At 46.0% G+C, this 16,813-nt stretch overlaps 1 protein-coding gene across 1 annotated transcript; it reads left to right on the plus strand.

The window, feature by feature from the left end:
- The first annotated feature begins 1,395 nt into the window (after nucleotides 1–1,395).
- On the plus strand, nucleotides 1,396–16,152 carry HTATIP2 (HIV-1 Tat interactive protein 2). The gene is made up of 6 exons (XM_061566500.1): nucleotides 1,396–1,664; nucleotides 3,963–4,155; nucleotides 5,384–5,491; nucleotides 8,289–8,426; nucleotides 9,644–9,705; nucleotides 12,415–16,152. Exons 1-6 carry the CDS (start codon nucleotides 1,558–1,560, stop codon nucleotides 12,632–12,634), a joined length of 828 nt encoding a protein of 275 aa, XP_061422484.1. The 5' UTR covers nucleotides 1,396–1,557; the 3' UTR covers nucleotides 12,635–16,152.
- The last annotated feature ends 661 nt before the right edge of the window (nucleotides 16,153–16,813 follow it).

Below are 16,813 nucleotides of genomic sequence, written 5' to 3' on the forward strand. Positions count from 1 at the left end.
TTGAGGCCGCCGAAATTCTAGTTAAACAAATTACTTGGTGATACTGTGTCGGTAAAGTATCATTACAGCACTTGTGATGGACCCACCGCAGATCCCTGGATTTGATCTTCCACGAAAGCTCACGGTCCACCCTAAACCGCATCCACTGCACAAACCATGGCAGATGCGGATACCCGATGCACAAAATATACGGTTTACCAGTATTCTTGTACAGGTGAATTGAGTTTTAAAGTCCACGGCGTACAGCCGTTTGAATACGGGCAACACAAATATTTGTCTATTTGTGTTTCTCCCTTGTGCTGGGACTTTGTCGGACGGACGTTGAGATTAATGACACATTGTTACCAATGAGGTTTAAATTGGTCTGTAAGAAGGTAGGCACTGATTAGGTGTTGACAGGCATGAATTAGAAAGCGAGGATTTTTCCCCTTCCACACGTAATAAACATGCGTTTCCAGGATTTATTTGGCTGTTATACATTTCCACATAAGCCGCTGCGTTCAGCTATCATGTGTGGTCAGGACGCTTCTGGAAAAAAAGCGCTACATAGCTCAGTGGGCCTTACTTTGTATTTAAACAACAAAAAAGTTGCGTTTTTTTTCTTTAGTTTAGCGAGGTTTGTCACGCGCACACAAAGTGCCGATGAGTGACCAACTTCAGCACCATCGGCGGAGTGGTCCGGAGGCCAAAAACTCCACAGCGCCGTTGACAATACGAGCAGCGACGTTTCGCCGGCGCGATTACAACCGGCTCCATCAATGCCGGTGGCCACAAATCACGAATCAAAGCCTCCCCCAACTTAAATTTCGATTTCAAGCTTTCGTGGCTGCAGAGATTCATCTTCTTGGTTCTTTCGGTAAAGTCACGTAGAAGGGAAATAATAAAATAATATTTTTATATAATTTAATAAAATAATAAAATAAAATAATAACACGACCCTGCGGGGTGGGCTGGTAGGAATAATACTTAGTACCGGTACAGAGATATCGACCGGGTATAGAGGAGTTAAAGAAAAAATTACTGTATTCTAGTGTAACGTTAATTAAAAGTGTTTGTTTTGACAAGAAACGCTGTGAGATTTAAAGACTCGTAGTCTTTCATTTCCAACACCACCCTCAACACCACCCCTCCCACGGACGGACGGACGGACACATTAATCTATTGGTGGTCTGGTCCACTTCGTTCCTACCAGTATAATAAAAAATCTTAACCCACCACCGGCAGTCAAGGGGGTGAGTGGGGGGGGGGTCATGCACTTGCCACTGACACCGCTGGCCACGTGGACCCGCCCTGGAGGTGGGGCCCAGGTAGGGAAACGAATCACGGCGCGCTACGGAAAGCGCGCGGTGCCAAACATCGCACGTGGAAAATTAAACGCGCTTCGCAAATATTTTTTTTTACCAACGCGGAAGCGATTTTGCGGTGATCGCATCGCTCAACATTTTACTGCAGCGGCGTTATTGTGTCGCTCGTAAGCGTTTCTATTACTCTCCTCTCTCTCTCTCTCGTTTGCTTTCGTCGTTAATCGTTCGCTGTTGGTGTTGTAATAGAAGCCGCATGGTTTATCCGCCCTTGGAGGGGAGACGCGGAGCGCTGCTCGTGATCGCAGTGGCCTGCGTGGCCTGGTGGATGCAAGTCGACTCGAGTTATCCCGAGAGCGAGAGGTAAGAACGAAATGGTTTTGTGCAACGTCGTGAAATGGGGCTTCTTCGTTCGTGCGTAGCGTGGCGTGGGTTGCCCAACCATTCCGGTTTGGCCGGTAGTCTCTTTCCGGAATTGGCATCGATAACATTGGTCAACACACTTTTTCTGGCATAAGGTGTCAATGTTATTTTGGGGTGCTGATTCCAAATCTGGCATCAGTTTTTGTCTATCACATCAGGTTTTTGAGATATCAAATATTGCATTTTCAATAAAAACTGCAGAAGAAAAATATTAAATCAATGTGGATAGCTACATAAAATTATATTATAAACACGCTATCCTAAAAATACAGCATCGTATTTTAACATTAAAGCAGTCACTGACTCGCAACAACTTGCAATCATAAGTGACAGAGTTAATATCGGGTAAAATCAATGAAAATGGGGTATGCCGATAGCATAAAAATGAGATGTGATCAAGCAAATCTGAGATCAGATTTGGAATCAGCACCTTGAAATTAGTCTAAAACAGCTGCAAAAGTCCTGGCCAGAAAAAAATGTTTTTTTTGTTGACCAGTGTAATCGTCGTGGGGTTTTTTGCTTTTATTATTTAAAAATTTATTTTACAATTGTTATCGTATTTTAAATTTAAAAAATTTATTATTTGTATTTTTAAATTTGAATTGCATTTTGTTTCCTATCTACGTGACTTTACCGAAAGAACCAATAATATCGATCATCCTCCCCGGTCATTGTTGGCATCAGCTTGGGGAGATTTTACTAAGAGATCACATTTTAAGAGGATACGTTAATTAAAACGAAGATGAAGAAAACCACACAATCCCTGCGGAATTGCTTCGGTCAGAGTTGAGCAACCCTATGAAGATAGGGTCATTGCCCGAAACGTCGCCTATGATGTGTTTTGACGAACTTTGTCGAGGTTTGTTGCGTGTGTTTGTGCACCACTGCCAACGCAGGGTCCCCATGTAACCGGTTAAACTGCAGCGTTGTTAAACCGGTTTTGTTTTTGGCGTTGCAGGTAACCGCATAAATAAATAAAAAGCACGTAGGTAAAATTCCAGGAGACCCGGTGCTTGTCATAAATATACATCTTTTTCGCACTATACTCTTACGTGACTTTACCAAAAAAACCCTAAGAGTATGAATCCTTGCAGTCACGTAAGCTTCAAATCTAGAATCTTTCTCGCAGTCACAAACAGGGCACTTTTCCAGGTTAGGGCATGTACTCTCTCAGCAGCAACAACAACAACAACAAATTGCATTTTGGAAACATGATTTTCTATTTCAGCTCAACCAAGCGTCGTTTTTGATTATCAGGTTATATAATCAAGATTGCCGACCATCTTTCAGTCGCATGGCACGATGTGCCATTCGACAACTGCTCTCTGACACGGGCATTATGCAACACGTGTGAATGCAACAAACATTGGTGATTCGATGTTATATATATCGTGAGCCCAATAATTCGAAATTGGCAAGTTCAGGACCGCATCCAAGAGGCATTTTTTGTATTCGCAGAGCAGTAGGAGTGCTCGGGAAATGCCTCAATGAGATCCTAGAATCGATCTTCAACTCACAACCGAACGAACCGGATTGGGCCCTTTTGGACCCCTCTCGTTTGTAATGTTATGTTCTTAGCAACTCTTGTTCCGCCCTTAGTTATTGTGTGCCCAAAGCATGCATTTACCACCCTAGCCCCACGCTAATTCGTTTGATTGCAGTGTGACATTAAACTCAAGTAAACCTTTTTTTATTTTACCAGGTAAGGCCCACTAAGTTATGTAGCTCTTTTTTTTTCAAAAGCGAGCTGGCCACAAATGATTTCTGAACGAAGTGGCTTATCATGTGGACATTTATAGCAGCCAATTACTAAATATGGAAGAATAAAAAACAGAGGATCGGGCCAAAAAATCCACGCGATCACGGGGAGAACATGCAAACTCCCAACTATTAAACCCACGGCCTCATGCATACCAGGCGAGGGAGTTAACATCTCGCCACCGTGACAACCCATTACAGTGTATGCAGAGGATGATGGGGAGTGGGAGCTGAAGACTTATCAGTAGAATGCCGAAAATCCTTCAGTAAATCAATGCTTTCGGTAAAGTCACGTAGAATGGAAAAAAAAATTTTTTTTATTTTTATTATTTTATTATTTCCATTCTACGTGACTTTACCGAAAGAACCTAGAAGATGAATCCCTGCAGTCACACAAGCTTTACATCGAAATTTAAATCAATGCTACCGGTGTATTGTCCACAATGTGGCTGACTACCAAGCCGTGCGATCAATCCACAGGAGGATGGAGCAGGAGCTGGAGAGCCACCGGGAGAACTTCCGCAAGCAGAATCGCTCGTGCTTCGTGCTGGGCGCCTCCGGGGAGACGGGCAGCGTCCTCCTGCGGGAGATCGTGAACAGCCGGCTCTTCTCGCGCGTCACCAGCATCGGGCGTCGTCAGCTGGAGTTCCCCGACGACTCCTACAAGGACGTGGTGGGTCGCGGTTAGACGATCCGCCCCGTTCGCACCCCGCGATTGGCGCTGTTGGCCTCCGTGCGGTGCGAAGGAAGTTTGGCGTGCTTGCAGCAGAAACCCTCTTAACGACGGTAATTGGTTCCACGAAACCGACCGTTAAGTGATTTGGTCGTTAAGCGAGTACGGGAAATGCATGTCCCAGGCTTAATTTGTTCCGATAGCATCGGAAGTTACCATTTTTTCACCCATTTTTTTTTTATTATGTTTAAACAATGGTTTTTAATACATAAATATACTAATAACATTATAAAGACATAATGTTATGAATAACATGGTTAATGCATTAATTAATATTTACTGTACCTACAACAGCTCGTCGTTAAAAGGGGAATGGTCAGTAAGCGAACACATTCGGCTCTATGGAGGCACTACACTACTATACACTACACTACTATACACTACACTATACACTACTATACACCACAGTATACACTACACAATGTGCTCTATAGAGGCCCTTCAAAAAGCGATTCGTCGTTAACAGGGTTGGTCGTTAAGAGGAGTTCTTCTGTACATATCAGATTTGAATTTATCAATGAGTGCTTTACGGGTCGCTGGTAGACCGGGGCAGGCATGTGGCTGACAGCGACAGCCACCGTCGCGAGAGGTGTGCCGGGCACGTACATTTTATTTGCGTGGTGAGTTACCCGGACATACCTGGCTGAAATGTCCTGGCCGCGTGTAATGTGTCACCGTTGCTCAGTCGCCGTCCAAGTTGAAATGAAGTCGCTACTTGCTCGCACGTGACGTGGAGAGCGATCATTATTAACGTGTATGTGCGTGTGTTGAACTTCTTTCGCACCGTACATAGCCAACCGTGATAATCGGAGGCAGGGGGGAAGGACAATCAACTATGCACAAAAAGCAGTTCTCAAGAAATGTGTCAAGAAATGTAACTTTAATCAACGTTCTCTGCACCGCTTGGGATGCACCCGCCAAATGGGACGAGATGGGGTTTGCTTCGTTACATCATCAAAATAAACTCCGGGATGGCTCATAGGGAGGTTTCCTGCCTTCGAAAGGCAGGATGTCAGGACGGCCTTTATCTTTAAAGGGGCCTGAGAGGTATTAACCACAAATAATGTAGTCTGTTACAATTTATAGTCGATGAATCGGATTAATCGACGAATCGTCCCAGCTGGAGTTGCATTGAATGTGCTGTTGTGCTTGCTGGTGGGCGCTGCAGGTGCAGGAGGTGGTGGACTTTGAGAAGCTGGACGACTACGCCAACGCCTTCAAAGGTCACGACGTCGGCTTTTGCTGCCTCGGGACAACGCGGGGCAAGGCCGGAGCTGTGAGTGAGATCCGCCAAGCGCACTTTTCTATCTCCTGCCCGGACGCTCGCACCCCGGGCTAGATGTTGAGCGATCCATCAGTTCGTCGATTTATGCAAACTCGCCTGCGCGATGCGTTGAACAGGGGCCGTCGTAGTTTTGATGGAGTGCTCTCGCCAATAACAGTTGTTTAACAAACCTGATTCTGCCGATGAGACCAAGAAAGCCGAAACCGGTCCAGAGTTTTCTCACTTAAGCAAATGCTGCTGTGTGATGTTGGTCTGGAAAGCCAATATATCAATGGGTTAAAAGCATAAGCATGTGTATGTATGCGTATACACATTTATTATTTTTGTTGAGCTTATAGTACGTGCACCGATTCATGTGTGTACTCATCAATGTTTGCCAAGGCGATGTATGTCACCCTAGCAACCACTAGAGGTGCTATTATTAACTACAATGTAAAACATTTAGTTTTGTTCATTTAAAATCGCCCTCCTGAATGGACATCTGTGAAAAAGAGCTTTGTAGATAATCGGATTCCTCCAGTATGAATAAAAAGTCTGATTTGTGTGATTGTCAATTCATAACATCGCTGGGAAAGAGAGGGGTCAATTCCATCCCTAATCTGCATAGTAAACAGCTAAATTTCAAAGCTGTTGCAAATATTTTGAATATGACAGAGGAAGCTCGTCATCATAATACACGTTTATATAACACCACCTAGAACATTGTCAAACCGTTTTACATGGTTGTATTTGATAACCTCATATTTCACGTTATTTTGCAACTATAGTGGTTAGCACACTGGGCTCTGAAACCAGCAGCCAATTTCCACAGTTAACATCGGTGGCAAGTGATGTCTGAATCATGTTTGGCCCTCGGCCTTCAAAGCAGCATTGACCGACGTGGTGAAGTATGGTCAAACAACCACCATGACCGACGCAGCAGTGGGGGCAGGCCCTCATCTAGCGTGGCATTGACAAAAGGCTGGCAGCTATCATCATTATTACTCTCACATTTCTTAGAAAAAAACACGACTGCAATAGCACGGTCACAATGTCTGACCTTTTAATCTGTTTGTGCAGCGGTAATTGGATTTAATTGCCCGATCACGGCGCTCGAGTGTGTTTGGGCACCAGTGCCGCGTTGCTGTCAGGCCTCATTATTTTCCCATGGAAAGACTCCAATGCAGAATGGTGAGTGTGGAAATTGGCATGCCAAGTTTAAACAGGTTTGTCACAAGTCAAATGCAGTTTGACCAACTTGCGTCCCTCGGTTAATTAACATTGTATTTTGGGATTTAAGTTGTGTCATGTGCCAAGTTTTACAATTGTTCAGCTTCATATTTTCTTTTTTAAATATTTGGAGGGTGATAGCGAAATGCTACAAATATTTGCTTTGTTCAGATTTGTTTCACAAATGTATTTGAGGTTTATTCACATCAGCTGTGTGTTGTGTGGATAATTAAGATTAACGATTTATTATTGAGACCAGAAACCCGGTCGGTCGTTTTGCTAGTTTGAACCACTTGAAGATTCTTGCGTGCAAGATTTTACCGTTGTACAAGATTGTGGAGGATGTTGCCGTAGAGTAATGGTTATGGCACTGGGCTTGCAATCTAGAGGTCGACAATTCTGTTTGATCTCCTGGCACGGCAGTTGAAACAGTAGTTCAGATTTCTTAAATGCCCTCGTCTCTTTTCCACCCATTATTGTAAATGGAGACACCACAGTTAGTTGATCTGCAGGTGGGGTAAATTGTGCCTAATCCCAACTCGTACAAAACATCTGACGAGCGTGGAAGAGTAGGTCAAAATACCCTCCGTGCAGAGGTTCTCCAAAGCTCCCTCTAGTGGAGGCCCTTCCACCAGCAGTGGCGTGGATGAGAAATTGCAGGGTTGTACCTTTTCTTAGGTATCACAGAATTGTACAAAGCACCCCTTAAGTGATGACGTGGAGCATTGTGGCGAGTACAGTGATTATTGACAATGGCACGTGAGATGTTATGAAATGTAGCTTGGTGTGCTGAATAGAGAGGGTGGTGCTTCTGCAAAGAGGAGGGAGTGCCCTTGCCAATACCATCTGGAAACACATAAGTGTTTAACAAGCCTCATTGCACATTGGCATTGAAGAGGGTCAATGCCTGTGCAGAGTTTGAGTGTTCAAACAAATGCTGAGAATAATGCCAGTCCAAAGGGCATTTAAAGACAAACAGAGAAGCATGCTATGCATTTATTCCTGTACGATGGTTGCATTTAATAATGTTCAGCGTAATATGAGTGTTTAATGACAATGATAACCCCAATAGGAGAACCATAACTAATTTTTCATACAGAGACCCATTTGTGTGCAGTTCAAAGGACGATATTGACAAAATCACCAAGTAGCCCGGAATACACGCTGTCTCATCAGATCTCGAAAGCTAAGCTAGCTTGAGCCTGTATGACTCTGGTTTAGATGATCCGCATACATAACCGGTGTATTAGGCTGTGGCGCTACATTCTGGGCAGCAAAGGGCAGTGCATCAAAATCCGTTGTTGTGCTGTACTTCCGCGCTCCCACATCTAATAGTCCTGTCCTTATCAACCTGCACTGACCAGCATGGCGAACGTCGGTAAAATATCCCCCCGCGGCAGCAACGGCGTTGACAGGCACCTGCGATTATCACGGTTGGCAACGTACGGTGCGAAAAGAAGTTCAACATTCATACATACATACATCCAGAAATAAATTGACGCACGGTCTGTACACGTACGTACGGATGTACTTCGACAAGCAACCCTGAGATGAGCCGTTGAGCGTCGTGTTTGTCCAGGATGGCTTTGTGCGCGTGGACCACGACTATGTGCTCAAGTCGGCTGAGCTGGCCAAGGCGGGCGGTTGTACGCACTTCAACCTGCAGTCCTCCAAGGGTGCAGATAAGAACAGCGGCTTCCTCTACACCAAGGTCAAGGTGAGCCAGAGGTTGCAAACGGGTTTTGATTCCTTACCCGTACCCGGCCGCACCAGGGTAGCAATCGGATACCCGTACCCTACCCAATACCCGGCTACCCGTACCCGGCCGGGTATCGGGTAGGGTACGGGTACCCGATTGCGACCTCTGGGATGAAGCCATGTTGCAAGCGTGGGTGGGTTGATTCTAGGAACTTGAATTGTAAGAAGAGACAAGACGTTGGGAAATGAGTGACAAACGGTGACTCACCAGTGACTCACGGCCCACCTGTACCCATACCCGGCTGCACCATGGTCGCAAACGGGGACCCGTACCCGGCCGGGTACGGGTATCGGGTAGGGTACGGGTATCGGGTACCCGGTTGCGACCTCTGAGGTGAGCACAGATTTGCCCGTGACGCGCGGTGCAGTCCACCGTCGTTGCTAATCGCCGTGTTTTTCGCTGGTCGCGCCGCGTGGCTCTCTCTCCGATGTTGTTGTCAAGTTGTGTCGCGCATTCGGCACGTTGTCCGACGTTTCGCTGCACGTGCCGGGGAGCTTCTTCGGGTTCGGTTCGGTTCCTGAAGGAGATCCCGGAGAGAAACGTCGGACACCGTGCAGAAACAAACGCGTGGCACAAACCGGAAAACGACGTCGGAGGACCGTGCTGGTATCGTCCGTGTTGTTCGGAGTGTGGCGCTGCGGTGTTGGCAGCAGAGGGCATTGCAGCAAAATCCAGCATTGTGATGTACTTCCATGCTCCCGCACGTGCCAACGCCGTTGTATTCAGTTCTTCAAACGGGAATAGTTGGACGTTGTCTTTGGTGCTACACCAAAATAACTTTCTGCGACATTTTGATGGCGGGTGTTGGATACGGTTAATTTTGCCTTTGAAAAGGTTCTATGTTTATTATTTATTTAGATTATTTTGCTGCTATAAATGTCCAAATGATGGGCCACTTTTGTTGAGCTATCGTTAGTAGTGGCCAAGTTGCTTCTGAAAAATAAGGGAACGCCATGGTGAGTTTTGCCTGTCAGGATAGAGAGATGGTTTGGTTTTATTTGTTTGGATGAGTTGTTTGCCTTTCGTGTACTTTGTACAACTATCGTGTGTTTGTATTGTTTGTTGTTGTAACGTTATTACCCGCCCCGACTAGACATCTGTGAAAAAGAGCTTCATAGCTCTTCGGATTCCTCCTGCATAAATACATATTCTGATTCTGATGTTGTTTATCGCAGGGCGAGATCGAAGCGGACGTGCACAAATTGGACTTTGAGAGATACACCGTCTATCGACCCGCGTAAGTGTCACACGGGGCATTGCGATAAAAACGGAATGGTCTATTATAGACACACAAGCTTCCTCATTTCCTCCGCAAAACAATGCTTGCCCTGACACTCCTGTTTCATGCATTTCGACTTTGAATTCACTTGTTCAGTTCCCAGTGTATTTTTAGGTTGCTATGGGGGAGGGATGCTGTCATGGTTTTATGGTTAGCACACTGGGCTTGCAATCTTGAGGTCACCGGTTCGATCCCTCGAGAATAGTAATTGAGACAATGGGCCAAGTTTCTTAAATACTCCCACCCCTGTTCCACCCAGCTGCAGCCTAAATGGGTATGGCACAGTCACTCAGCAGGTCACGTGTCATGGGGTCAAGTCTGGGGTACTCCCACCACCTTCTCCAAGACATCTTACCATTGAGAAACTATAGTTTTTAAAGGATTTATTACGTATACTCTTTGGTTCTTTCGGTAAAGTCACGTAGGTAGAAATAAAACACAATGAATCACGACGTTTCGATAGCAACACAAGCCACCGTCTTCAGGTGAAAATCGCGATAGCCGCGATGTCTGCTGCGAACCAGCACGATGGCAGCTGCCTTGAGTATGGATTCCTGCAGTCACGAAAGCTTCAAATCAAGATTTAATTTATTCTGTAACCAGGTAAGGTCCACTAAGCTCTATAGCTCTTTTCCAGAAGCGAACTGGCTATCACAAATGATAGCTGGACGAAGTGATTCGTTTACCTTTCCAATACTTTGCACTCCTATCGTGTTTGTGTATTGTGTGTGTTTGTTGGCGTAACGTCAGAGGTCACAAACGTACCCGGCCGCACCAGGGTCGCAAACGGGTACCCGTGGCCGTACCCGGCCAGGTACGGGTAGCTGGGTATCGGGTAGGGTACGGGTATCGGGTACCCGGTTGCGACCTCTGCATAACGTCCTGACCCCGTGCTCCTACTGGACATTAGTGAACATTTTCTTCATAGCTCATCGGATTCCTCCTGAGTTATAAATAAATGAACAAAAACTATTTTTAATTTTACCAGGTTAACGCCAACCGAGCTGTGTAGCTCTTTGTCAGAAGAGACAAATGATAGCTCAACGAAGTGGCTTATCATGTGGAATTTCGAGCAGCCAAATACACTAAATGCATCTTTCCAAATGTGGAGGGAAAACCCGGAGAAAAATCCACGCGAACACGGGGAGAGAGAGACACGCAAACTCCAAATATACAGCAGCCGCCAGGGTTGGGATCAAACCCACGACCTCCTGAATACCAGGCGAGGGAGTTAACATCTAGCCACCGTGGCACCCCAATACCAGTGTGGAAGAGCAGGCCAAAATACCCTCAAGGGGGGCTCTCAAGAGCTCCCTGTAGTGGAGGCCCCTTCTGCCAGCAGTGGTGTGAGGAAGAAATTGCAGAGCTGCTCCTTTATCTACGTATATGCTTTACAGCTGTGTCCCAATAAGTGACAGCAGTGAGAAAATTATATTTTGTTTACAAATGGTCTCTTAGCTGTCGATTACATCTTACTGGTATTATTCATTACTTTGGCTTGTATAATTACACAAAATCTGTACCATTCAGACTATTTACTCTTTCAAAGAAGGTTCTTGCAAATTGTGGTAAAATAATGGTTTTGGTCAGGTCAACGGGTGGTTATGGAGAACCGCGTAGAACAGGATGGGGTTTTCCGGCTGATCCAATAGAGGGCGCTGTCTGGGATTCAGAGCGTGGCCCATCCATCGCGCAGCATGTGTGGTACCGCATTGCAGTGGTGCTGCGTTGGTTCACGTGACGCGCGGGGAACGGGATTCATGAGCAGAGTTCACTTAGATTGACATCTCACACAGTTTGCAGACATTGACAATGCAACCAGGGAAGATGAGAGAAGACAAGAAGGAAAACTTCTAATTTGGCACGAAGGTTTTTCCAGATGCTCATAATCGGAGAGTGGTGTTCCCAGGTTGGGGCCATGTGTCGGGCATTTATTTCCGCGAGCTTCTGCCACGCACGACTGGGGACATGTTGAGATGCTCGCAGTGGTGCATGACAAACGCTTCAGGGGAGGTGATGAGTATTTGTTCGTGATGCTGAAGAGCAATCGGAATCAGAATCTGTATTTATCCTGGAGAAATGCGATGAGCTATGAAGCTCTGTTTCACAGATGCCCAGTAGGGGTGAGTGAGAAAGTTACAGCAACAAACAATTAAAGAAACGATACAAGTGCAAAGTATAGGAAAGGTAAGCAAATCACAAAAAATTAAAATCCGTAAAATATATAAAGTATGTAAGTTCAAATTGGATAAGTACACCCAATTCTCAAGCTTGGGCAAGGCAGCAAAATAACAGCAGAAAAAAGACATTGTACTCACTGCAGAGAACTGTAGCGATATGACCACACTCTAACATAGCTGGCGCCAAACTGTGCCACACGCCCTTCCCGCACGGCATTGTGGGAGCCTCGGTACGTTTTCCAACCTGAAGACGTACCGATAAAGTTAGTTTATTTTCGTTTTCTTCCGATTCCGTTCCATTAACATACACTTCCGAACCGGAAGAAAAACACATACGTCATCAGAACTGTATCGGAAGAAATACCGATGACGTACATGCACATCATCGGAATGGGAAAGGGTTAAGAACCGCGGCAGTGGCGCAAAAACTTCAACAACCCACAACACCACCACCCTGTGCCGGATTTCCCCACCCCACACCCCCCAGGGTACTGTTGTGTGACCGCAAAGAGTCGCGCCCTGCTGAGTGGATGGCTCGCAAGGCGCTGTCTCCCCTGGCCGCCCTCTTCCCCACGTTCATGACGACCCCTGTGGACACGATGGTGCGCGCCATGATCAACGTGGCCGTCACGCCGGCGTCCAAGAGCGTGCAGCTGCTGGAGAACGCCGAGATCCACCGCGTGGCTGGCAAGGGCCCCCCGCACTGAGCCCGGCTTGCGACGGCGTGCCCGGTGGCCGCGGTAAACGCGGTAATTGACGTACACCGGAGGACTCCTCTTATCCGTTTCCCGTGTTTCCCACGACTCCTATTATCCGAGGATGTTGTGGGATAAACTGATATTATTAGCCACTCCGTTCTTCCAATTTTTTGGCAATTATCCGCAGTTTATTATAATATAATTCATAATGGAACGGCTTCCAATCAAGCGCTCATTTAATGTATGTATGTTGAACTCCTGTTGCACCGTACGTAGCCAACCGTGCTAATCTGAGGCGTGAGGAAAGGACAACAAACGAAACACAAAAAGCAGTTCTAAAGTAAATGAGTTTTCGATCGACACTTAAAAGTGCATAGCTACTTAGTGGCTTCCGAATACTCTTAGGTTTTTTCGGTAAAGTCACGTAGGTAAAAATAAATAATAAGAATAAAAATAATAGAAATTATAATAGAGATAAAATTATAATTTTCGAATTTTATTTCCGTTATTATTTCTATTAACCCTAACCCTATAATTTTCAAATTGTATTTCTATTATTATATTTATTATTTATTTTTACCTATGTGACTTTACCAAAAAAACCTAAGAGTATGAATCGTTGCAGTCACGAAAGCTTCAAATCTAGAATTTGCTTCCTAATGTTGAAGCGCAGATAAGTAGAGCTGCATGGAAAAATGTCATCAAATTACCCACAGCTTACCCGAAGTTTTCCTGTAGATAAGTTTAGCAACATCTCAGATAATAGGATCTGCAATATTTGTCCCCCCCACATCACGGATAAGAGGAGTGCTCCTGTAATTGATAATTAACCTCACCAGGCTGTTGAGTTGTCAGCGGCCTGCAGTGTCAAGGCCACTGCCGCCTTACAGCTCGGCCGTGTGTGTCTGTAATTGTGCTTTGGTGGGTCTAGCCTAGGAACGTGTGGTGGCATTTATCGCAACCAGCATTTGTTGGTCGTGAATTGTTGTTGGCTGGAATAATAGACATCATCGCAGGCTTCCACACAGGCTCAGGGAGTATTGGTCGACTGCAATAGGAAACGTATTTGTTGTTTTTTCCAGCCTGCACTTACTAATTTGTCTATCTAATGAGTGTCTCATCATTGACATAAATAGTTGGTTTACATTTGATAATGTGAATTAAATGCACTACATATCTTGCTTGGGTTGTTCTGCTTTTATGTACAGCATCCTTAATACGATGCGTATTCGCTAGACGTGCCCAATGGTGTATGACCCTTAGTGATTGATGGTCGTCGGGAGTCATTGGAACATTAACCCTTGACGCATGAAAGAAATTAAACCGGTTTGGTAAAACTCATTTGACTGAACTGATCACGTTAGGCCGTGATTAAACCACTCGCGACAAGTTGGGGCACAGGGATTATTTCACATGTGGGATCCTTCGACCACAGCTGGGAGATTATAATAATTAGAATTAATTATAATTCCACATTGAAAATTATGAGTCTGAAATTATTTAGCATCGCACAGTGGGTTTAAGTTGGTATGGAATCCACTGGGGAGGCGGTGAAACTGCACCTGAGTCCATGGGCCGGAGGGGCCTATGTGCCAGGCGATGGAAGAGGTGGGAAATTATGAAGTGGGGTACCATTTCACTTTTTGTTAAAGCGTAGCTTCAATATATTTCAGGGTATTGGCCAAATTGAACGTTTGATGCAGAAACATATTAAACCTGGAGAGGGTCGTCCACCGTAATTGGGTGATTGTGGCTGTATTCTTTTTTTTTTTTATCAGAAATTGGATAGAAATGGGAAAACACACACTGGGAATGTTACTGAACATAGCTCAATTTCTTATTCTTCTCGCTCATCTATTTCAAAATAAATATGAGCCTACAACCCGCGTCAAAGGAGGTGGTGTGTGTATCTCAGACATGTCGGTGTAAAATGGATGAACTAAACCGGTTTATTGTCTTTTCCAGTCAAAAAGGGTTGCTATTGTGTTTGGAGCTGACATCTACTGAGAAGGTTGAGCAAGGGAATGAATCGGTAAACAAATCGGTACACAAAGACGTACAGCGATCGCCCAGTAACCAAACAGGCAAACGGGCACTTGAGAACTTGAGCATGCCTTTCCAAGGCTCTTTCAGTGACCGAATGTACCACGTGAATACAAACGCACTACTTTTTCATTTTGTATTGGTCAGCAGACTTCGACTTGCAAATCCAGAGGTCGCCGGTTCGACCAGCTTGCTGGCACGGCAGGTGAAACAACGGCTCGCGTTTCTCCAATCCCCGCCGCCTCTGTCCGCGCGGCGAAATAAATGAATGCTTACACCGCATTGCGTACGGCGGGGTTAAGTGTGGGTAAACCTCCGCATTAATTCCAAGAGGTCTGGCCGGCGCGGAAGAGTAGGCCAAAATGCGCTCCAGAGATGGGGGGGGGGGGTTTCTTCGAGCCTCCTCGAGCAGAAGCCGTTCCGCCAGCAGCGGCGTTGGCACGAAATCGTGGGGGTTGGTTGCACCTCGACCTTCGACTCTCTTCGTGCGCTGTAACCCCGCCATGTCGCCAGGCTTCAGGCGTCGGCTGTCAAATTCTCGGCTACGGAGAAGCCGCAGGGGGGGGGGGCGGGAGGGCGAGCTGCAAACGCCGCCGTCAGGAACCCCCCCTCCACCCCGGTGCGTCTCATAAAAGAAATCCTCCTAAGGTGCGCACCAAATGTTACCCCCCCCCCCCACCGCCCCACCGCCTGTACCGTGCACCTTGCGTGGGCGGGTGGTGGCTCGGGGTGGACTTCTTGGAGTCGTTCGTTGACGTCTTTGGAAGGCCCCCCCCGCCCATTCTCGAGCTCCACTCCCGGCCTTTCCGATGACCGATTGTCCTTAATTGCGGCCGACCGACGGATCCGACGGTTCGCCCCGCTTCTTTGTGGAGGCTCGACAGGGAGCTTTCGTTAGATTTCCGGAGGTCAATATCGGCGCTCGCACGGCAGTGCTAATATTTGCTGCTGCTGCACGGTTTCAAAAAGGGGGGATTTTATTCGGCAAATACGTTTAACGGGCTCCTCTTTTTGGGGCTTGGCCCCGAAAAATGTTGCTCCGTGCTTTCTTAACAGCCGAGGTGCCCAATGGACATGGGGGGACCGGACCTGGGATACGTGTTGGGGCGCGTTGTAACGCGAAGATGAATTGCACGAGCGTGCTTGCTGGCGGCACGCAACGTTACGTGACCTCGTGCTCGCCATTTATTTTTCCATTTTTTTTTTGTTACGCCAAAGACAAATTGTATCGTGGTTTCGATCACAAGTGCATAACATGCACTTGTGGAATTGCGTAAAAAAAAACTGGCAATGGGAATATATAACTGTCAATGTGGTGAATGTACGTCTGTCCTGGTGGGAAATGTCCTGGTGTGGCGAATGTTATATTTTGAGTGCCTTGATGATATTTGGCATTTTGTTTACTGTGCTTGGGTCTGTGTGTGAATTCTGTTTCTCTCTCAAGGCTGCCATATGTATATCGATATAAAGTGCTCTTTAAGGGATTGAGTGTTTTGTTTTCAATTATTCGCTATTTTGAATGAGGTCATTCAATAAATTAAACGGAGAAAGCAAATGTCTAATTCGTCTCTTTGACACAGGTAAGCATTGCCTACGATGTAACTGTCGATGTGTATGCTCAGTGTGTTGTTTACAGTGCTTTGCGCTTCTCCATTACAATGTTTACGATTCAATTTCCTTTATTTAACCAGGCGAGGGGATCACTTAGCGGTGACATGTCAAACTCGGGAGACCCTGGTTGCCGTACAAGCAAGACTGAAGACATGTTTATATTTTGGATGTTGGCAACTACCCCGCAAAATGACATCCCAGGGTTTTTAACGTCACGTTTTAATTCTGGTAACATGGCCAGACATTTATAGGGCTCAAACCATGATCCTCTGTGTGTGTGTTTATGTTGAACTTCTTTCGCACTGCACGTAGCCGTCCGTGCTAATCAGAAATGCGGGGAAAGGACAACAAACAAAACAAAAAGCAGTTCGAAAGAAAAAGGTTTTCAATCTAGTTGATTTAAAAGTGCATAGCTCCAGTGGCTTCCTAATATCGGAAGGAAGAGCGTTCCAGACGGCCGCCGAAGCGCATCTGAACGCGCGCCACGCAGCGACCAAATGTGTTCGATGGCTCCGCCACAAGCCGCTCCGAGGA

This window comes from Lethenteron reissneri, chromosome 37 (genome assembly GCF_015708825.2).
Source record: "Lethenteron reissneri isolate LAM-NWPU_2019-01 chromosome 37, ASM1570882v1, whole genome shotgun sequence".
Classification (NCBI taxonomy): domain Eukaryota; kingdom Metazoa; phylum Chordata; class Hyperoartia; order Petromyzontiformes; family Petromyzontidae; genus Lethenteron; species Lethenteron reissneri.

What these genes read in the sequence shown, in the direction of transcription:
- HTATIP2 (XM_061566500.1), top strand. Translation starts at nt 1,558, where the DNA reads ATGGTTTATCCGCCCTTGGAGGGGAGACGCGGAGCGCTGCTCGTGATC. An exon ending in AGTTATCCCGAGAGCGAGAG is followed by an intron (nt 1,665 to 3,962) that starts GTAAGAACGAAA and finishes ATCAATCCACAG; the next exon opens with GAGGATGGAGCAGGAGCTGG. An exon ending in CGCGGGGCAAGGCCGGAGCT is followed by an intron (nt 5,492 to 8,288) that starts GTGAGTGAGATC and finishes GTGTTTGTCCAG; the next exon opens with GATGGCTTTGTGCGCGTGGA.